This window comes from Macaca nemestrina, chromosome 8 (assembly GCF_043159975.1).
Source record: "Macaca nemestrina isolate mMacNem1 chromosome 8, mMacNem.hap1, whole genome shotgun sequence".
NCBI classification, from domain to species: Eukaryota; Metazoa; Chordata; class Mammalia; order Primates; family Cercopithecidae; genus Macaca; species Macaca nemestrina.
The window spans coordinates 41773977-41797292 of NC_092132.1; the positions used below are offsets into that span (position 1 = coordinate 41773977).

General features: G+C 38.8%; 1 protein-coding gene, 1 non-coding gene and 1 pseudogene across 35 annotated transcripts in view; all 3 read right to left on the reverse strand.

Moving 5' to 3' along the window:
* Window positions 1-23316, reverse strand: part of LOC105476014 (regulating synaptic membrane exocytosis 2) — a 763868-nt gene that overhangs the window by 604890 nt on the left and 135662 nt on the right. For 20 of the 34 annotated variants that reach the window (XM_011731616.3, XM_011731622.3, XM_024790992.2 and 17 more), the window contains exons 2-3: window positions 21016-21048; window positions 20546-20632 (exon numbers count right to left, since the gene is read on the reverse strand). The exons of the other annotated variants lie outside the window; for them this stretch is intronic. In XM_011731616.3, coding sequence (XP_011729918.1) covers window positions 20546-20632; window positions 21016-21048 — 120 coding nt within the window. The remainder of the gene's footprint in view (window positions 1-20545; window positions 20633-21015; window positions 21049-23316) is intronic. 34 annotated transcript variants of the gene reach the window in all.
* LOC112425650 (small nucleolar RNA U13) lies at window positions 7586-7685 on the reverse strand. Its single transcript, XR_003016768.1, has one exon. It is a non-coding gene; the product is annotated as a small nucleolar RNA U13 (small nucleolar RNA).
* Window positions 12345-19591, reverse strand: LOC139355615 (RISC-loading complex subunit TARBP2 pseudogene; annotated as a pseudogene).

A 23316-nucleotide genomic window follows, 5' to 3' on the forward strand; every position in this document is an offset into this window, starting at 1 on the left:
TCCCCAGTGCTGGAGGTGAGGCCTAGTATAAAGTGTTTGGGTCATGGGGCTGGATCCCTCATGTCTTGGTGCTATCTTCACTATCGTGAGTGAGTTCTCACTAACTCTGGTTATCTTTAAAAAATGTGTGGCACTTCTCCCCACCACCCTCTCTTCTTCCTGTTCTAGCCATGCTCCTGCAATGGCCTGCTCCCCCTTCACCTTGAACTGTGACTGTAAGCTTCCTGGAGCCTCCCTAAAAGCCCAAGCAGATGCCAGCACCATGTTTACTTTAAAGCCTGCAGAACTGTGAGCCAATTAAAACTCTCTTATTTATAAATTACCCAATCAATGGTATTTATTTATAGCAATGCAAGAATGGCCTAATACAATTGATAATATTATTATCTGTTAATAAGTAACATTTGGTTTTCTATTTTGAACAAGATTTTCATATAATATTAATAAGAGATAGTAGATAAATTTCTGTTCAACATTTGAGTAAACTGTAGGAAAAAAAAAAACAATAGAAGAGAAAGGCAGACACAGATACTGTCCCATATTGTCTTCATTAGGTCTCCAGATTGTTTGGAAAACTGAAAACAGATTTTTGCTTTTTAAAACCTTTTATTTATCCTTTGGCTAAATAAATATTATTTACAATGACTAGTGATCCTATTTTAATTGTTTTAAATCTTTGACATATTTGATATGCTTCCCCAAATCAAACTTCAAATTAAAAGTTGTCTTTTTGTGACCTCAAACTACTTTGGAATGCTACAGAGGGACCCCGAAACATTCAAGAGAAAGATGAACAGGCTTATTTGGTATATTAAAGCATATGGAAGCTGGGTGCAGTGGCTCACGCCTGTAATCCCAGCACTTTGGGAGGCCGAGGCAGACAGATCACGAGGTCAGGAGATCGAGACCATCCTGGCCAACGCGGTGAAACACCATCTCTACTAAAAATAAAAAAATTAGCTGGGCATGGTGGCGGGCACCTGTAGTGCCAGCTACTTGGGAGGCTGAGGCAGGAGAATGGCATGAACCTGGGAAGTGGAGCTTGCAGTGAGTGGAGATGATGCCACTGCACTCCAACCTGGGTGACAAAGCAAGACTCCGTCTAACAAAAAAAAAAAGGCCTATGGGAAGCACTGTCAAATAAGAAATGTTTTACCCTCTTTGAGTTATGTTATGAATATGTTATTAATATACGTTCCAAAATTGTATGAGATTCCTAAAATCCTGTTATATCTTGGTAGGAAATCAGTCATAACTATAGTTACTATGTTAAGTTATTATAGGCCACAGAAATAACCAAATTTTCTTCTCACTTGTGTCTTTGACCATGATCATATTAATTCCTGTCCCAGTTAAGTGCTTAATTCTGATACATTTTAAAACAACTCTTTACAAGCAAATAAAATCCTAAAGTGTTGTGTCTTCAAAGAAGTTCATGGAAAAGGTAGAAAGGACCATAAGAAGCACCTTTGAATACAGGTTTCTGATGACTTTAGGATCATATCATTTGGACTAAGTAAGGATTCCTAGCACTCCAATGAAAAGACTAACTGATTTATAAAACTGCTAACCCAAGGAGGACAATAATTAATTGAATACCAAGAAAATACTTTGCCAGATTTTCATAATAAATCAGCCAGCACTGAAATTATTAAGAAGTGCTATTCGAATGAACTCTATGATCCAAGTCAAATTACCAATGTGATATGCTTTGGCTGTGTCCACACCCAAATCTTATCTTGAAACTGTAGCTCCCATAATTCCCACGTTTTGGGAGGGACCCGGTGGGAGATAACTGAATCATGAGGGCGGTTTCCCCCCTACTATTCCCATGGTAGTGAATAAGACTCACAAGATCTGATAGTTTTATAAGGGGAAACCCCTTTTGCTTGGCTCTCTTTCTGTCTTTGCCTGCCACCATGTAAGATGTGCCTTTGCCTCCCACCATGATTGTGAGACATCCCCAGCCATGTGGAACCATGAGTCCATTAAACCTCTTTCCTTGATAAATTACCCAGTATTAAGCATGTCAATATCAACAGCATGAAAATGGACTAATGCAGCAAACAGGTACCATTAGAGTGGGGTGCTACTGTAAAGGTACCTGAAAATGTGGAAGCAACTTTGGAACTGGATAACAGGCCAGAGGTTTGGAACAGTCTGGAGGGCTCAGAAGAAGACAGCAAAATGTGGGAAAGTTTGGAACTTCCCGGAGACTTGTTGAATGGCTTTGACCAAAATGCTGATAATGATATAGACAATGAAATCCAGGGTGAGGTAGTCTCAGATGGAGATAAGTAACTTGTTGGGAAGTGGAGCAAAGCTGACTCTTATTTCTTAGCAAAGAGACTGACAACATTTTGTCCCTGCCCTAGAGGTTTGTGGAACTTTGAACTTGAGAGGGATGATTTAGGGTACCTGGCAGAAGAAATTTCTAAGCAGCAAAGTATTCAAGAGGTGACTTGGGTGCTGTTAAAAATATTCAGTTTTAAAAGGGACACAGCATAAAAGTTCAGAAAATTTGCAGCCTGATGATGCAACAGAAAAGAAAAACCCATTTTCTAAGGAGAAATTCAAGCCAGATGCAGAAATCTGCTTAAGTAACAAGGGGCCAAATGTTAATTGCCAAGACAATGGGGAAAATATCTCCAAAACATGTCAGAGACTTTTGCAGCAGCCCCTCCCATCACAGGTCTAGAGGTCTAGGAGGGAAAAATGGTTTTGCGGGCTGGGCCCAGGCTGTATGCAGCCTAGGGACTTTGTGCCCTGCATCCCAGCTGCTCTATCCATGGTTAAAAAGGGCCAAGATACAGCTTGGGCTATGGCTTCAGGGGGTGCAAGCCCAAAGCCTTGACAGCTTCCACCTGGTGTTGAGCCTGAGGGTTTACAGAAGTCACAAATTGAGGTTTGGGAACCTCTGCCTAGATTTCAGAGAATGTATGGAAATGCCTAGATGTCCAGGCAGAAGTTTACTGCAGGAGCAGGGCCTTCATAAAGAACCTCTACTATAGCAATGCAGAAGGAAAATGTGGGGTTGGAGCTCCCACACAGAGTCCTCACTGGGGCACTGCCTAGTGGAGCTGTGAGAAGAGGGCCACCATCCTCCAGACTCCAGAATGGTAGATCCACTGACAGCTTTGCACCGTGCACCTGGAAAAGCCACAGGCACTCAATGCCAGACCACGAAAGCAGCCAGAATGGGGTCTGTACCCTGCAAAGCCACAGAGCAGAGTTGTCCAAGACTATGGGAACCCACCTCTTGCATCAGTGTGACCTGGATGTGAGCCACATGGAGTCAATGGAAATCATTTTGGAGCTTTAAGATTTTACTGTCCCACTGGATTTCAGACTTGCATGGGGCCTGTAGCCCCCGTGTTTTGGCCAATTTCTCCCATTGGGAATGGTTGTATTTATCAAATGCCTATACTCCCATTGTATCCAGGAAGTAATAACTTACTTTTGATTTTACAGGTTCATAGGTGGAAGGGACTTGCCTTGTCTCAAATGAGATTTCGGACTGCGGACTTCTGAGTTAATGGTGAAATGAGTTAAGACTTTGAGTGACTGTTGGGAAGGCATGATTGATTTTGACATATGAGGACATGAGATTTGAAAGTGGCCAGGAATGAAATAATATGGTATGGCTATGTCCCCACCCAAATCTCATCTTGAATTGTAGCTCTCACAATTCCCACATGTTTTGGGAGGAACCCAGGGAAAGACAACTGAATCATGGGGGGGGTTCCCCCATACACTTCTCTTGGTAATGAATAAGTCTCACGAGATCTGATGGTTTTATAAGGGGAAACACTTGTGCATGGCTCTCATTCTCTCTTTGCCTGCTACCATGTAATATGTGAATTTTGCCTCCCACCATGATTGTGAGGCCTCCCCAGCCACATCAAACTATGAGTCCATTAAACCTCTTTCCTTTATAAATTACCCAGTCTTGGGTATGTCTTTATCGGCAGCATGAAAACACAGATTAATAAACTATGATAATCCATCTAGAAAACAATGCTACACACTTGATTTGGAAATCCAATGTTAAGTGTAGACTCACAGAGAGAGGCTGGACAGTCACCTGGTACTTCTTAAGTCCTTAAACCTCCATTATTAAAAGCTCTACCTGGGCATTATGGCTTCCACCTGTAATCTCAGCTTCTCAGGAGGCTTAGGTGGGAGAATTGCTTGAGCCTGGGAGTTCAAGGCTACACTGAGCTATGACTGTGCCACCACACTCCAACCTGGGTGACAGAGCAAGACTCCATCTCTAAATAAATAAGTAAATAAATACTCCATGACTCATCATGGAGGAGATAAAATGATCCAAATAGAATACACACACGTGCACATACATGCACACACGCACACACTCACATACTGGTGTGGTGACTCTTCTAAATTACCAAAATGACTTGTGACAAATATACTTCAGGTATATTTCTGCTACCTGATGGACCATTTGAACATAGAGAGATTTCATTCCATTGTTGTTTTCAGTGCATATATTCTGGTTATATAGAAGCTTTCTCATACAAGAAGGCTAATCCTATAATAGTAGCTAAAAGGTTATCAGAAAATGTATTTGCCTCATGGGACATTCCTGGAAAAATCTCTAGTGATAAAGGTACTTATTTCACTGGACAAGTAAAATAGTTAAATAAGATATTACAAATATAATAACATTAGACAAAGCTAATTAATTCAACTAGGTTGCCTTGGTCAAAGATATTGCAGATTGATAACAATCAGATCAAGTTCCAGAGGAAAAGATAAGTTGATCCCTTATGAAATAGTCACTGGAAGGCCTATGCTCCTAATAATAGAACCTCATGTATCTTCCACTCCTAAACTCTAATATGACTAAACTCTAACAGGCTTTAACGTATTATGCCAAAGTGTATTTTTACCAGGTTAAAGAAAGCTTGTCATGGTCTACCAACAAAGAAAACCATAAACAATAAAACCCAGGTGATCTAAAACTCAGAGATCTGGTCTTCTGGAAATATCAAGGAAAGACTGCCCTTGCAACCCACACTGCAACAAAACTGTGGGACTGTGAACCTTGAGCTTGTAATCTCACAACTCAGAAGAGCCCCTACAGACTCTTGGAACTATACACCCATTGGAGACCTTAAGGTAAAGCTAACCATGGAAGTTTATCCCTAGAAGCAGATGACATTCCAGATGCAGACAGCTTTCACAAGATCACAGATCAAGACTTCTCTGCTATCATGAAACTCTTACTTCTTAAAATTTTCCTTGCTTATACCTCTATGAACAATACAACTGGAAAAGGGGTTTGTGTGCACTCATGAAGTATGCTTTTATTTGTGGGGGATTTTGCAGCCAACCTTATTTATGGACAACCTATGTTTTGACAGATGAAAGATAAAAAACAACGTGTTCAAGAAATTTTAATGATACCTTTGTTGCTTCATAATCTGTCAGAAACAGAACAGTGGTCCACTCTCTTAACCTACATCATCAGTTAAAGAGAAAACTGCCAGAAGGCCTTCCCTATTGAAGATGGGTGGTCTCTTTTGACACAGTTTGGAGTAAATGAGGCAATTATTAAAAATGTATTCCTTATAACAGGTTCTACAGCAGATTCTACTGCAAAGGCTATGGCTGCACAAAAAGCTTCTTTAAGTTATCTTGCTAAAGTTATGCTAGATATAAAATTATAACTTACTGCTGAACAGAGAAGTATCTGTGCAGTTACTGACACTTCTTGTTGCACATAATACATACATTAGGTATTATAGAGATTCTGTTGTAGGGGATTAACAAATAGGTTGCTTGGTTGAAACAAACAGATACTTTATCTAGCTTATTCTTTGGTCTTTGATTTTAGCTGGTTTGGTTCATGAGGATCCTGGCTAAGGTATACTCCAAACTCTTGGTATTATCCTCCTGACAGTCATAATAGTAGTCTCCCTGGTGCACTGTATTTTCTCAAAAGTTTTAAATGTTTGCATACAGTCATCTATAGAAGGTCAAATGGTTTCTTTTCAAATAGAACAACAAAAACTCAAAGAAATGCATGATTATGAGAACACCATAACCTATGAATGACATACTGTCACTGGAAACCCTAAATGATGGTAACTAAGAGTAGTGCTAATGACCCAAGCTTTGGTCACACTCTCACCTAAGTAAAAACCTGACCAAAAGGGGTGAGTTAAACAAAATTATGGGAGGTCATTGTTTTGGACTGAGCTCATACACTAGGCCTTAACAGACCAGACCGGATCAAATCAAAATGGAGTCACTCATGCTAAATGTGACATAATCAAATTGAAACTTTAAAGACGCAGATAGCCCCCCAAAAAAAGACCAGAAATTATTTTCTCTCTTGAAAACAGGACATTCCAGCATAATAAGGAAGTCTCCTCTAGGCTATCTTTTACAAAAAAAGTAAGTTAAAGTCCTGTTTACAAGGACTTACAAAACCCACTGTTCTGTTATGTTCTAGTGAGATTTGAGACCAAGTACATACATTTACCATGTACTTAAAGAATGATCATTAAAGAATGATGTCAATGCATAAAGTTTTCGTCAACCTCTCAGGTTGACCAAATGAAGGGAACTGTTAAATTAAGCTTAGCCTAAAACTGCCCTCATTATAAGTTTGGTCTAAAGGTTTCTCTGTACATAGTGAACCATAATCTAACTAGATGTATAAACAGACTGCAACTTATTCTTGTACCAATCACTGAGTTTCAGCCAACAGTTGGCCACAGGTGGCCAACTGTTCAACTGTAGCAAATGCTGAACTTTAACACATCTAGCTATTCCTGTACCTCATTTTAATTTTCTACACATCATTTCCTTTTCCTGTCCAGAAATCCTCTCTGACCACGTGGCAGTGCCAAAGTCTCTCTGAACCTATTCTGATTTAGGGGATTCCTGATTCAGGAATCATTCTTTCCTCAATTAAACTCTGTTAAATTTAATTTGTCTAAAGTTTTTATTTTAACAAGTCAACTGAAACATGTACTAGATAAGTATTAATATATAAGAAAAATGTTACTGGAGCACAAGGAAAAGAGGCATTAGTTGTGAACGGTGTTGATAAAACTTCATAGAAGAAAAATATTTTTTAGTTTTTAAGCGTTTTGGCCATGAAAGACATGCAAAATTGTGACAGGCATAAAATGAAGGATAAATTTCAGGCTTACATTTTTTCATATGCAAAGTATGAAAGCAAATGGAAAATTCAGGAAGTTGAAAGTATTCTCATTTGGAATAAGGTATGCATGGGGGGAAAACAGGGAGGAAAATACAATAGAAGAAGCTGGAAAGTCAGCGTGGGGTAGAATACTAAGGATTATTCCCCATATTATTTAATATCCAATTAAGTTTGTAACATCACTAGTTATAGAAATCAGTAAGACAATGCTGAGAAAGATTACAAACCTATCTCAAATATATCAGATATTTGATTCATTCTTTTTAGACTCACAGCATATCTCAAAACCATTTCTGAACTACTGGCTAAAAGAGACTTTACGCCAGAAGTCACATGAAGTTCTTTATCAATATTAATCCTTTATCTTTCACACATTTCTTTTTTTAACACCAGATGGGTAATGTGCAAATATCATACCAAGGTTTGAGGGAGGAACATCTCAAATGAGCATTAAACACCCAATCACACTTATCAACTATGAAAGAATCTCTAACACACATTTTTTTATTATACTTTAAGTTCTAGGGTACATATGCAAAACGTACAGGTTTGTTCCATAGGTATACACGTGCCACGTTGGTTTGCTGCACCCATCGACTTGTCATTTACATTAGGTATTTCTCCTAATTCTATTCCTCCCCCAGGCTGCCACCCTCCAAGAGGCCGCGGTGTGCGATGTTCCCTGCCCTGTGTCCATGCGTTCTCACTGTTCAACTCCAACCTATGAGTGAGAACAAGCAGTGTTTGGTTTTCTGTCCTTGTGATAGTTTGCTTAGAATGATGGTTTCCAGCTCCATCCATGTCCCTGCAAAGGACATAAACTCATCCATTTTTATGGCTGCATAGTATTCCATGGTGTATATGTGCCACATTTTCTTAATCCCGTCTGTCACTGATGGACATTTGGGTTGGTTCCAAGTTTTTGCTATTGTAAACAGTGCTGCAATAAACATACATGTGCCTGTGTCTTTATAATAGCATGATTTATAATCCTTTAAGCATATACCCAGTAATAGGATTGCTGGGTCAAATGGCACTTCTAGTTCTAGATGCTTGAGAAATTGCCACACTGTCTTCCACAATGGTTGAACTAATTTACACTCCCACCGACAGTGTAAAAGTGTTCCTATTTCTCCACATCCTCTCCAACATCTGTTGTTTCCTGACTTTTTAATGATCGCCATTCTAACTGGCGTGAGATGGTATCTCATTGTGGTTTTGATTTGCATTTCCCTAATGACCAGTGATGATGAGCTTTTTTTCATATGTTTGTTGGCCAGATAAACGTCTTATTTTGAGAAGTGTCTGTTCATATCCTTCATCCACTTTTTGATGAGTTTTTTTTTTTTTTTTCTTGTAAATCTGTTTAAGTTCTCTGTAGATTCTGGATATTAGCCCTTTCTCAGATGGGTAGATTGCAAAGGTTTTCTCCCATTCTGTAGGTTGCCTGTTCACTCTGATGATACTTTCTTTTGCTGTGCAGAAGCTCTTTAGTATAACTAGATCCCATTTGTCTATTTTGGCTTTTGTTGTCATTGCTTTCAGTGTTTTAGTCATGAAGTCTTTGCTCATGCCTATGTCCTGGATGGTACTGCCTAGGTTTTCTTCTAGGGTTTTTATGGTATTAGGTCTTACATTTAAGTCTTTAATCCATCTTGAATTAATTTTTTATACTGTGTAAGGAAAGGATCCAGTTTCAGCTTTCTACATATGGCTAGCCAGTTTTCCCAGCACCATTGATTAAATAGGGAATCCTTTCCCCATTGCTTTTGTCAGCTTTGTCAAACATCAGATGGTTGTAGATGTATGGTGTTATTTCTGAGGCCTGTCTTCAGTTCCATTGGTCTACATACCTGTTTTGGTACCAGTACCATGCTGTTTTGGTTACTGTAGCCTTGTAGTATAGTTTGAAGTCAGGTAGTGTGATACCTCCAGCTTTGTTCTTTTTGCTTAGGACTGTCTTGGCTATGTGGGCTCTTTTTTGGTTCCATATGAACTTTAAAGTAGTTTTTCTCCAATTCTGTGAAGAAAGTCAGTGGTAGCTTGATGGGGATACCACTGAATCTATAAATTACCTTGGGCAGTATGGCCATTTTCACAATATTGATTCTTCCTATCCATGAGCATGGAATGTTCTTCCATTTGTTTGTGTCCTCTTTTATTTCATTGAGCAGTGGTTTGTAGTTCTCCTTGAAGAGGTCCTTCACATCCCTTCTAAGTTGGATTCCTAGGTATTTTATTCTCTTGGTAGTAATTGTGAATGGGAGTTCACTCATGATTTGGCTCTCTGTTTGTCTGTTATTGGTGTATAAGAATGCTTGTGATTTTTGCACATTGATTTTGTATCCTGAGACTCTGCTGAAGTTGCTTATCAGCTTAAGGAGATTTGGGGCTGACACAATGAGGCTTTCTAAATATACAATCATGTCACCTGCAAACAGAGACAATTTGACTTCCCCTTTTCCTAACTGAATACCTTTTATTTCTCTCTATTGTAATACACATCTTTAATACAAATGTCTTTGTTTCATGATGCCACCATAACTGAAACTGTATTGAAAAGGGAATTAAGAGAATCTTTCCCTCCAGAAAAATAAAAAATAAAAAAAATTTTTTTTTTTGAGACAGAATCTCACGCTCTGTCGCCCAGGCTGGAGTGCAGTGGCGCAATCTCAGCTCACTGCAATCTCTGCCTCCCAGATTCAAGCAATTCTCCTGACTCAGCCTCCTGAGTAGCTGGATTACAGTATGCGCCACTATGCCCAGCTAATTTTTTGTGTTTTTAGTAGAGACGGGGTTTCACCATGTTGGGCAGGCTGGTCTGAAACTCCTGACCTCGTGATTCGCCCACCTTGGCCTCCCAAAGTGCTAGGATTACAGGCATGAGAAACCGTGCCTGGACTCCTCCTGAAAAATTTATGTAGTCGCTAGATACAGAATCTTCAGAGCTGACATTATTACTCCGTTCACAAAATAAAATAATCTTGATATTAGAGACTGAGATTAAAAATATGTAAAAATTACATTTGTAGCTTGTTATTGACACTAGAGAATGACTATATTTATATGACTGTAGATAGATAGATAGATAGATAGATAGATAGATAGATAGATAGATAGATAGATAGATAGACCCTTCCTAAATCCAAAGGGAAAAGGTGTTTCATTGCTTCTCTGAAATTTGCTTCTTGAAGAAAAGTATCAACTCAATTCCGAAATAAAAATATGGTGATAAATACAAGAATCATTTTGAGTTCATTATAAATATTCCACCTATAACTGCTTTCTGCCTGAGCAAAAAAAGTACTTCTTTGAAAAAGAAATTGGAGAGCAAAAACACTTTTATCCACTGTTGCCTAGGTATAATAACATGTGTTTTTCACACAAAACATAAAAAGAAAAAACTCTGATAACATTATTTACATTTTTTACAATTTGTGTAAACTTAGTTGCACTTAATCTCAATTGATGTCATTAACTGTAAACTTTCGACTACTATATGATGCAGAGTGATATGCTCTGATTTGTATTTTAGAAGAAATCACTACCATAAGAAGCACATAGCTTATACAAAAACATCTTCTGTCTATGTGAAGTTTGTCTAACCTGCAGCCCATAGGCCACATGAGGCCCAGGACAGCCTTGAATACAATCCAACAAAAATTTGTAAACTTTCTTAAAGCATTATAAGATTTTTGGAAACTTTTTTTAGCTCATCAGCTATCATTAGTGTTCCTGTATTTTATGTGTGGCCCAAGACAATTAATTCTTCTTCCAATGTGGCCCAGGGAAGCCAAAAGATTGGATACCCCAGGTCTACATCATTCTCAATATCATTCTCTGTGTCTTTCTCAATCTTCAGAAAAAGTAGAAATAACAAGTGAAATATCAAAATTTGTATTTTAGAACAAATCGTATCATATCACACCTTTTCTCCCTTTCTAGGCCAGATGCAAAGGCACCAAAACATCAAATAGTAAGGCATGCTCAAAAAACAGCATCTAGGCTACATGCGGTGGCTCACGTCTGTTATCCTAGCACTTTGGGAGGCCAAGCAGGCAGATTGCCTGAGCTCAGAAGTTCGAAACCAGCCTGGGAAATACAGTGAAATCCCATCTCTACTAAAAATACAAAAAAATCAGCCAGGGGTGGCGGGCATGTGCCTGTAGTCCCAGCTACTTGGGAGGCTGAGGCAGGAGAATTGATTGTACCAGGGAGGCGGAGGTTGCAGTGAGCTGATATTGCGCCACTGCACTCCAGCCTGGGTGACAGAGCAAGACTCTGTCTCGCAAAAAAAAACAAAAAAAAAAACAAAACAAAACAGCATCTATAGTATTACCAAACAACTAAATGGGAAATTAGGGAAATTAAAGCTAGTAACTAGAGAGTTACAAATAACCCCAAAATTCTCCTCCAAACTAATAGGAAAATAATAATGACATCAGAATGTATACAGCAGCACTATTCATAATAGGCAAAAATTAGAAACAAACCCAAATGCGTATCAATAGTAAAACTGATCAATAAAATGTAGTATATTCAGATACTGGAGGACACACAGCACTGAGAATGAATGAAATACAACTGCATGCAATTATATAGCTGAATCTCATGAACATTATATTGAGCAAAACAATACAGAACCAATAGAATACATTGTATGATTCTTTCTGTAAACTCTAAATAAAAATAGGCCAAAATAATGGTGCTGGACAGAAAATAGTGGTGCTAGGTTAAAGGATAAAAGTTACCCTTGGAGATGGGAAACAGTTCTCCCTGAAAGGGAGCATGAGGAAATCTTGGAGGGCTGTTAATGTTCTGCTTCTTGATCTCAGTGCTACTTTTTATACTTTCAATCTGTGCACTCTCCATTGTATGTTTTATGTTACTTAGCAATAAGCACTTTGCTGCTTTTATCAATTTTTCTAAATATCCTTTTCTGAGCAACCTATCATTTGTCATTTTAAAAGTTTCTTTACTTATCCCTGTCTTGAGCCACACAGCATTTAATATGATTCTAAGGTATGAAAAAGATTCTGTAAATTTTATATTATTCAGATTAAAGATTATCTATGTTGGACCTGGAAACACATCTATGTCCAGGAACTGCCTTTACCATTTCACAATTCCGTATCAGCTTTGTTTGTTTGTTTTTGTTTTATCTACGAAGCAGCATATTTATTCCGGGCCCTAGTAGACAGCCCCCTGATTTCATTCCCACTCATCATCACCGGCTGGACGGACAGTTCCACCAGACATTGGCAGAGTCTACTTAGGCTCAGCTCCTCAACATCCAGGTAACTGACGTGGAAGGCCTGCTCATCAGAGAGCTCACAGAGGACACAGCAGCAGGCAAGGCCCAGGGCACCTAGGGAGCCCAGTGAGCAACTGCAGAAGGACAGGATCTTCTCTCCAATGAATTTCGTAGAAAATCCCAGGTGCAGCCTGGGCCCTGGTTCCGAAGACCATCCGGGCGGGAGCCCACATCAGTGGAGAAGTAGTCATCATCAGGCTCCACCTCATTGCCATCCCAGGCATCCAGAGACAACGTGTGCACTCGAAGCAGCATTTTGGTCACCGCATTACACCTTGTTAATGTGACACTTGGAAGTGCCACTGCCAATCTCAATGAAACACTCCATTCATCAGGTCATGGTGAATTCTTCATGGTGATCTGGCCTGGACTCCTGGGTCACTGTGTACTCTAGCAACCACCAGCCTTTCTGCACCACCAGTTCCGGAAGAGCACCAACAGGGATGCACTCGGACTGCTGAAGGGAGGAGCAGAGGCTGCTTTTCCATGGGGGTGCTCCTGGTTAGGACAACAGATGAAACTGGGGTAGCAGCTGCTGCAGCAGTAAAAAACAGAGCGTTCCCAAGCAGTGAAGAGTCTAGGGGAGAAAAAGAACTGCTGTCCTCCGGGGCTAGCTGCAACATGCTCCCCACTCTGAGGTATTTGAAGGCCACCTCAGCTGCCTTGTGCCTGACTGCCTTCTTGCTGGGGCCCTGACCAGTGCAGCTGGTGTCGCCAACAGTGTGACCCGGAAGGTGAAATTAGGCTGGTGGGCCCTCGGCTTTGAGAAGGTCGTACACAGGTGTCCTTCCCTATTCTGGTCCCATACTTCTGCAGAAGGCTGATAGGCATCTTGCCAGGGTTGATGGCCAGCATTTTCTCTACACTAGGCAGCCTGCAGCCCGTGGTAGTGCCAGAGTCTTGCTCCTCTTCACTCATTCCCTTCTCTGTCCCCACAGGCACCACTGTGACTGCCTCCATATCAACTTATTTGACCAGTCAAGCACCGTAAGAAGCACATAGCTTACAAAAACAATATTTTGTCTATATCATTCTTAATCTTCAGAAAAAGTAGAAATCACAAGTGAAATTTTAAAATTAAAATTAAATATCCTCAAGGACTCTTCAATTTCCATCACCATTAGCCGTCAAAACAAAAAGATAAACATTTTTAGGGACCCATCTGCTTTCTCCTTATGAATGAATAATGGACTGCCCCACATATTTTTAAATTTCACCTTTGATCCTATATTCTGCCATTACAAGCTAAGATGAGTAGACAAAGCAAAGAAACCACTTGATGCACTCAGTCTTGTCATCAACAGGTAAAAGCAGTCTTTCCAAAACATCCTTCTAAGCAACTTTCCATGACCTGAGATCTGCAGATTTAGCACTCTGGAGGAGACATGGGAGAAAAACTGTCCTGGACACTTAATGAAAAGAGTGTAAAAAGTCATGCTAATAATTAGCACTTCAGTTAAAAGCCCCAAAACGTTGACCCTTGAATTCATGTTTCACAACTAAAAAGATACACACCATTTTCCCTGGGCTTGAAAATCTTCTCCACTGGGGGTCCAGAAGCAGATGATCTTTGGAAAAAAAACAGCTAATGACTCCTGGATCAAGCAAATGACAAACCAAAGCATACAGCTTCCACCCAAGACAGAAGATTATAACTTTTCTAGTATCTTTGCTCCTCCTTTCTAAAATAATTTTGTTTACTTTTAATCTTATTTATTAGTGTGCTTTGGCATCCCTAGTGATCAACTAAAGGCTTCTCAGAATATGTGTATACATTCACATATTGTCAGTGTTATCACATTCTTTATCTCCATTAGTCTTTCATTACCATCTAAGAAAAGGCAAAAATCTCCCTGTTATCTCACTGACAAAACTTAATATTAGGTTGGTGCAAGGTAATTGCAGTTTTGGCATTGAAAGTAATTTACTTTTGCACCAACCTAATAGCTGTTACTTAAAACACTACAAGTAGCAAATTTCCTTCCTGAGGACACTTGTACATTTGAATTTTCTTCACATTATAAGCTAACCTTCAGTCTTGTAAAAAATAGACCTTGATCTCAGTCATTATAGCAGTTACGGTAGAAGCAACTACTGTATTGGAGTTGTGAGCAAATGTGAACCTGAAAGAGCTAATCCTTCAAGATGGAACTCAAGTGGCTAACTGGGCCTAGATTTTAAAGATTTTAAAGACAGCCAAGCTGCCATTTGCTAAGTAGCAGTCATCACATACTCTGAGTTTCCAGAAAACCCACACCTCTACTGAACTTTGTGCTCACCTAAACGAACCAATCAGGGCTTAGCTATATCAACTAATCAGAACCCAGCTGTAACAACCAGTCAGCACTGAGCTGTGTTAACCAATGAGAACGAAGCAAGTTTGAATCCTCCATTTTCATAAAGAAACTGGATTAAGAATATGGGTAGGAACGTTTGCTATAAAATTAGGATCATCCCTTTGCTTTCTGGAATGCACTTTCCTCTATCATTGAAAACTATGTCTATCCCATTTGCAAACAGTCTCTTTCCTCAAAATTCCTTTCCAGAAAAATTTTGTTGACAGAGCAATCCTTGCTACAGTAACTATTCTTCTGGCAAATCTTTATCTTTTGACATCCTAAAATTTCTATCTCATTGCAATAAATAAGAATCAAATGTAAACTAACTGTAGGTATTACCAGAACTCATTATATAGAGGATAGTGCCTTGTGAGAAGTTTTAGGCAATAATCTGTGAGCAAAAGTGACCTATGACACTTCTGTCTTACATAATTAAGTGTGAGTTTTCCGTTATCTCTCTTCCACTGGTGTAGCAACCCCGGAAGCTATGTGTTCCAGATGGCTTAAAAGACAGCAGCAGCCTAAATCTCTGAGTTGCCACTTGGAAGAGAAACCTACTCCTACGAATAGGTTTCAGTTTTAGTGAACCTGTGCTCTTGGGCTGTGACTCTGAAAGTGACTCTCAGCTTCTTGTCCCCCTTAGGTGAGGCGGAAAATCTAAAGACTGGAGTTATTTTCCTTTTCTCATGTTGATTCACCTCTGGTAAAGTTGTTTCTCTTGAGGCAAGGTGGGGAACAGAAAGTTCTAGGAGTATGTCAAAATGGTTCCTCCTCCCCTAGACTATTTCAGAATGGTTACTTTCCCTTCCCCCAGCTGGAAGCATGAGGGGACTTTTCTCTGATCTTCACTTTCAGAGCTTCATGGTACTCCTAGAAGTAAAACCTCAAAATTGTGGGGGCTTCCCACAATTGTGGGCTAGGACCCCAGGAAGTTTTAACTTTTAAGTTAGTCCACATTCAGCTTCCAGCAGTTCATCAATTATAGTTTAAGTTTTCCTAACAGAATCTGTGGTTTCTTCACCCAGTAAACTTATTCTTTGTATTTGCCCCTCTCTCTACACTACTCAGGGCTTCATTTGCCCTGTGACCTCAATTTTCTGATGGATTTAAGAAAAGTTGTTGGTTTTCAGATCAGCATTTTTCTTGTTGTGAGAATAGCAGTGACAACTTTCATGCTCTTTCACCTATCAAAAAGAAAACCAGAAGTCCCCACACAATTGTTTTTAATTACTTATCAGCTTGTCTCTTTTTTCCACTTAACCATGAACTATTTGAGAGTAGGAACCATAGCCTTTTTATCTCAGGACCCAGGATAAGTACAAGGATTCTTCAGAGCTTAACAAATCTTTCTGTCTGCTCTTTATCACACACTCTCTTTCTAGGTTATTTTATGCATTTTTTCTAGCTTTATGTGCCATACTAACCACTCTCAAACATATATCTCTGGCCAGTCCATCTCTCTCTTTTAATGCTGGATAATTATAAGCATCTTAAATTTTAAAAGTTCAAAATGTAAGTTTTAGTTTATACCTCCAACCTGTTCATCTTCTCCTCTTCTTGATCATATTTAATAACATCATGACCCAATTAGTTCTTTCAACTAGAAACCTGGGAGTCATCTTGGGTTCTTTTCCCTTCTTCAACAACTTCTAAATCTATTCCTCTGACAAATCATATCATTTCAATCTTCAAATATATTCTCAATTTACTTCTCTCCATCTTCACTGTAATCAGTGTGGTCCAGGTTATCACTATCACTAGCAAAGTCTTCAAAAAAGGCCTCTTCCATTGCTCTCTCCATTTCTATTCACGCTCATGCTACTCATAGAGCACTCAGAATGATCTTTATATACATAAAGTAAATCCGGCTGGGCGCGGTGGCTCACACCTGTAATCCCAGCACTTTGGGAGGCCGAGATGGGCGGATCACAAGGTCAGGATATCAAGACCATCCTGGCTAACACGGTGAAACCCCATGTCTACTAAAAATACAAAAACTTAGCCGGGCGTGGTGGCGGGCGCCTGTAGTCCCAGCTACTCACGAGGCTGAGGCAGGAGAATGGCGTGAACCCGGGAGGCGGAGCTTGCAGTGAGCCAAGATCGCGCCACTGCACTCCAGCCTGGGCGACGGAGCAAGACTCCATCTCAAAAAAATAAAAATAAATAAAGTAAATCATGTCACTCCCATGTTTAAATCTCTTAAATATCTTCCCTGTATACTGAGACTCAGATTCAAACTCCTTATCATTCTCTGTAAAACCACTGCCCTATCTGAGTCCTACCTCTGGAACCTCATCTCCTGCCACACTCCCTCTCATCTACTATACTACACCCACGTTGGTCTTCTTTGTGACCTTGCTACTTAAAGACTTTCACATTTCACGTTCCCTATGCTTAAAACACTCTTCCCTTTAACATTTTGTTTCTATTAAAAGACCTCACAAACAGCCTGGGCAACACAGCGAGACTCCGTCTCAAAAAAAAAAAAAAAGACCTCACAACCAAAGAGGATTACTATATTAGGTGGTTATCTAATTCCAATAATTCAAATCTTAGATTTTCCTAGTATTTCAAACATACATTTATTAATCATAGCAAAACATAAATAAAACTAAAATATAAAATTCAAAGTGAAGTAATCCAATTGATTACTTTAATGCATTTGCATTAGAAAGTTTCTTAATTACCTTTACCATTTTGCTATGTATTGCAAATACAAAGTTAAAATAACAGCCGCATCTTAAGGCATTTATCATTTTTCCTAGTATTTCCATCTTTAATTATCCAGAGGCTTGTTTTATACCTTACATAAAACCTGTTACGTTATATTGTCTTTGCAGAAAACTTTCCCTCATTTTAATGCTGATACAAAAGATAGCAAAAGAAAAGAAAAAGAAATATTAAAATTATTTAATTTATATATTAAGCAGTTTCTACAAAGGGTGAATTAACTGGCAACTAAAACAAAAGGCTCATTCAATTTTCTATGCCTCAAATCTCATGAAAAGTTGAATACAATAGTCTACTTATATCTATAATTTCACATCAATTACCAAAATCAAAATAAGTAAATCTTCCTGTTATGCTAAAGAATATGAAATGAACAAACCTCAAAAATACAGACCTCAAGAAGCCTACATCATCACTACATTTTTCAACAACCGCACAATGGAATTTATATAAATTGATTAAAATGGAACTACTATTTAGGAAACATAATAGATTTTTAATGCTAGCTATCTGGTAGAATATTTCGTTATTCTACTATGAAAGTATTTGCACAAAATACGAAAACCTTACTTTTCAACATTTAAAACTTAAAATGAATACCTGGAATTCAGCTCCCCAAAATAATTTTATGGATGAATAATAGAAAGTAAGCAGATAGGAAGTTATCCCACTCAGATAGTATTCATATTGGGAAAGAAACAAGTTAACGCAGAAAGAAGAAGCCTTATAACTCCAAACAGAGAGTAAGTGAATTAAAGGGCATTCCGAAGTAACCCTGGTCTGTGGTTCAGAAAGATAAAAGGAAGGCTTCTAGAAAAATAAATACCAAAAATCTTCAATGTAACAAGAATGTAAGATGAAGAATGTAACTATTAAGAGAATATATTGATTCTGAATTTTTAAAACTACATAAATCACAGAGCAAGAATGAATTAGTTGTCAAAGACATCTTAATTGAAATAATACCAATTAACCAAGAATTAATTTTTAAATCATCCAAAAGTGCTAATTTTTTCTACCATCTTCCTATCCAAAAATCAAAGCAGATTGGATTATATTTATTATTAAAGTGATTTCTTTTGTGTTTATGCCGATCAAATGTCACTTTGTTACAGTAATCTAAATATCTTTTTTTTTTTTTTTTGAGACGGAGTCTCGTTCTGTTGCCCAGGCTGGAGTGCAGTGGTGCAATCTCAGCTCACTGCAAGCTCTGCCTCCCGGGTTCACGCCATTCTCCTGCCTCAGCCTCCCGAGTAGCTGGGACTACAGGCGCCCGCCACCACGCCTGGCTAATTTTTTGTATTTTTAGTAGAGACGGGGTTTCACCGTGTTAGCCAGGATGGTCTCAATCTCCTGACCTCGTGATCCGCCCACCTCGGCCTCCCAAAGTGCTGGGATTACAGGCGTGAGCCACCGCGCCTGGCCTAAATATCATTTTTTAAAAGTCACAAAATATCTGTCATTTTATTTAATGGCCATGGTAATCTAATACATAATATGGCACAATCTTGATTATTTTCAAAACCTCACACACAAGATACATAACTGAAGTCATTTAAAACCAAGACAAAATTATATCTAATTATGTTTTGTTATTGGTTTCTCCATTTTATTTTATTGTAAGCTTCAGTGCCATAGTGAAAAAGCAAAACAATGACATTGCGTGGCATTTTAATATAATGCTTGCTAGTTAGAAAAGAAATTATTAAATTTAATTTTACTCCTTATGTCATAAAACTCCTGTGTCATAAAAGGATAAAATGTGATAAATCAATTATGAAGAAATATTTATTGAGTTCCTACTATGTATTAGGCATTCTGCTAAATGCCAAGAATTAAACAGTAGGCAAGACAAATACTGGCCTGACTTCAATGACCTTAAGTACAGGAAAAGTTCCAATTTGAGAACTACATATTAACTATTAGGAAGAGTATATCACATCATACTTTTACTTCAGTTGAAACTAAAACCCTGACAAAATATAACATAAAATGTATGCAAAGTAGCATAAAATGCAACAAGACAAAAAAGATGTTTATCTTTTACTCTGCATTAAAGGCAAAACATGAATGTTTTTCTGAGTGTTTCATCATACTCATCATTCTCATTCTCTCCTGGGGTCCATGTCACTTTTCAACTTGTCCATTCCTACAACCAAACCAGCTTCTCCGAAGTCATAATTCAAAAGGAAGCACTGAGGATAAGTGGTTGGAGCACCTCTGAATATTATGGCAACTGTCAGAAGACTGGAATTTAAATATATGCGGTCTCTCTCACATCCTGAGCTACCTCAACTTCACAACATAAATAATATTACTTGCACAAAATTAAAATGATACAGAAGTGAACAACTTTCTAAACAGTGTTTTTAATCTATTAACAAAAAAATTAATCAATACTTCTTTAATGTTTCAGGTCAGTGTGAGAATATATTGCCACATTTCCCAAATTATATTTCATAACCTAATGAAATGTTTAGTAAAAACAGGATTCAGTGGTCAAATAAATGTATTAAACAGTGTATGTTCTAATACCCTTGGGGCATATTTGGGTTCTCTGAATAATTGTAATAAAGAAACTTGCTTAACCTTTTTTAAAACCACCTTTCCAAAACTATTTGACCAAATATTGACTTTGAGGGTTAATATCTTTTAACGTTCTCTAGAACAATTTTGAAAGAAACACACTCTAGTTACATATTGCATTGTTGGAAAAGGATGTTTTACTGAATAAGTATGGCTTACATTATTTATACTAAAATATAGCGGGGTAGGGGGAATTACCTCTTCTTTTTAACTACCCTATTAATTATCCTTGCCATCTTTTTAGATTTCCATTAAGGGTAATAGTATCAGTTTCCTTTCTGAGGGCATACTATTCCAAAGACAGTATTTTAACACATACTTTTCAGTATGTTATGCTATCAGAGATAATATTTAGTCTATATAGATCAGCTTACTTACGTCTGGGGCTCCTTTTCATTTTGTTGTTTTTGCTGGGGCTGAAGAACGTTATTTACCAGTTCAGTGATTCCACTAAAGGGAAACCACCTGTTTAAATAAGCAAATAATGTGACTGAATAACCAAATGAATAACAATGTAGGTTAATGTTTTCTTATCCATAATAAAAATACACAGGCACAAAAGCTACAGCCAATGGTAATGTGAGCTCCAATTATCCAGGCAGTCAAAATGTAGGGAAATTAAATTTGAACACTTAACTAGTCCACAAGCAGGCAGCAAAAAACTACATCCAGTCACTATGTGGGTGAAGTAAGAAGCTGCAGGCAGCTCTCTTACAAGCCAGAGAGTCAGAAAGCAGAAGACACACTAGCTGCAGCCTATCCAGTATTAGTATAAACTAATACCAGAAAGCAGTATGTGGCAAAAGTACAGAAGTCAAGCCTACTACACTCTTAATACATTTACTTACTGTGTCAGTTGTGGTTTGTGTTCTTCTTTGACCCTAAAAAGATAAGTTTGCACAACTGAGTGCACTGTACTATGAAGAGACTTCTATTTACAAATTTGTGTTCATATAAAATGGACACCAAAAATAAGAATTTTATATAGAAAGACTTAGTGCTTTGCCATATATTGAAATTATACGTTTCAATCAATTTTACACAAAAAAAAGAGAAATTGAATCATTTGTTCTCAACAGAAAACTAATATTAAACTTCTACCTCTGTTTTAAAGCAATGATTTGGTCCTGAAGTTTTCTGAATATTTTTATTGATATTAAAGATTTTAAAATAATTATGTTAACATACTATATTAAACACAATTACATTTGGTTAAGCGCAAATAGATTTCCTTTTCTTAATTTTTCCTTAATATTGAGGTAAGGCATAAGTATTTTAAATAAAACAGAGTTTTATGAATATATTTTTAAAAGGCTTACAAATGAATTTCTTTATGCCTAAAGAAGCAGAGAAAGGAATGGGGGGTGGGGGAGGGCAAGTATTCAAACTCTCTTAAAATAGCTATTAAAATAACTGTATATTAAATTAGAAATGTTCATAAGTTAATTATGCAAACAACTATTCCAGAATGAAAATGAATTTAAATAAATAGTATATAAATAACTATAATAAGTCAGTGCTTCACTTCTAGTTCTGCTGAGTTCAATAAAGTCTTGTCTAAAATAGCATATAGAAAAAACTGCTTTCTAATTCTCTGAGATGAGAAGATATTTTTATATTACAAAAATCTAAAAATTCACAGTCAGAAACTGATTTAGAAGTAGACAGTTGTGGAAAGCTAAGACAGCCGATTGAAAGCAGCTGCAGTCCACAGCGCTCAAGGAGAGGAATGAAAGGAGCAAGTCAGTTCAGCACCTTGAACTGAAATATCTGAGTTCTCATATTGAAACTGACTAAGCAAACAACTTGACCCTCAGAGAATAAAGAGAAGCAGGGTGGGTCAATAGCCCACCTGGCAGCAGCACAGAGCCAAGGGAAGTGGTCAGTGATTGTGTGACCTGCCTAGGAAACCACACTTCTCCCACAGATCTTTGCAACCAATGGATCAGGAGGTCTCCTCATGAACCCACATCACCAAGGCCTTGGGTCCAATACACTGAGCTATGTGAAGTTTCAGCAGAGCGGCTGCTTAGACACACACAGAGACCCAGGAGTTTTGCATACTCTGGCCCCGGAATCTGTGGCAAGGCAGGAGATCCATCTGTGAATGCCCCTAGGAAGGGGACTGAGTCCAGGAAGCAAAGTGGCATCATTCTGTGGGCCCCACTTCCATGGTGCCCCACAAGTTGGGACCCACTGGCTTGGAATTCCAGTCAGCTGGTAGCAGCAGGTTGGAGTCTGCCTGAGTCAGGACTGAGTTCCCAGGTGGGTGGGTGACCACCATCTCTGTGGTTCAGTAGACTCAGTCATTTCAGCCTGCCAACTTTGAAGAATACAGGCAGTTTGGACGAGGAGGGGTCCCCCAGAGAGCAGCATAGCTGCCTTGATGGATCATGGCCAGACTGCTTCTTTAAGCGGAACCTGATTGATTCGTCCTCACTTGGCAAGACCTCCCTGTGACGGCTTCAGCCACTCCAGCAAGGATTCTCTGGACACAGCTTTGATCTTTCTCAGGGATGAAGCTCCCAGTGGTTCTCTGTCCCTGCGGTTCAGTAGACTCAGCCATTCCAGCCTGTCAGCTTTGGAGAATTCAAATGGTCCAGACAAAGAAAGGACCCCTGAATGCAGCATACCTGCTCTACCAAAGGCCTGCCTGATTGCTTCTTTAGGCAGATCCCTGATCCTGTTCCTCCTGACTGGGTGAGACCTCCCAGCAGGAGTCTCCAGTCACCTCCTACAGGCATATTTGGGCCAGCAACAGGTCAGTGCCCCACTGAAACAAAGCTTCCAGAAAAAGGGGAAGGCTGCCATCTTTGCTGGTTCACAGCTTTCACTGGTGATAACTCTGGGTAGGAGAGAAATGAAGGCAACTAGGGCCTGAAGGGGACCCCTCGCAAACCACAGCAGCCCCACGAAACAGTGCCATCACTTAAAGAGAAACAGAAAAAAACAACAACATCAATAAAAAAAGACCCCATAAAAACCCAAATCAAAGGTCACCAAACCCAAAGACCAAAGGTAGGTAAGCCCATAAAGAAAGAATCAACCAAAAAATGCTAAAAACTCAAAAAGCCAGAATGGCTCTTCTCTTCCAAATGACCAAAACACCTCTCCAGCAAGGGCACAAACTGGACTGAGACTGAGACGGA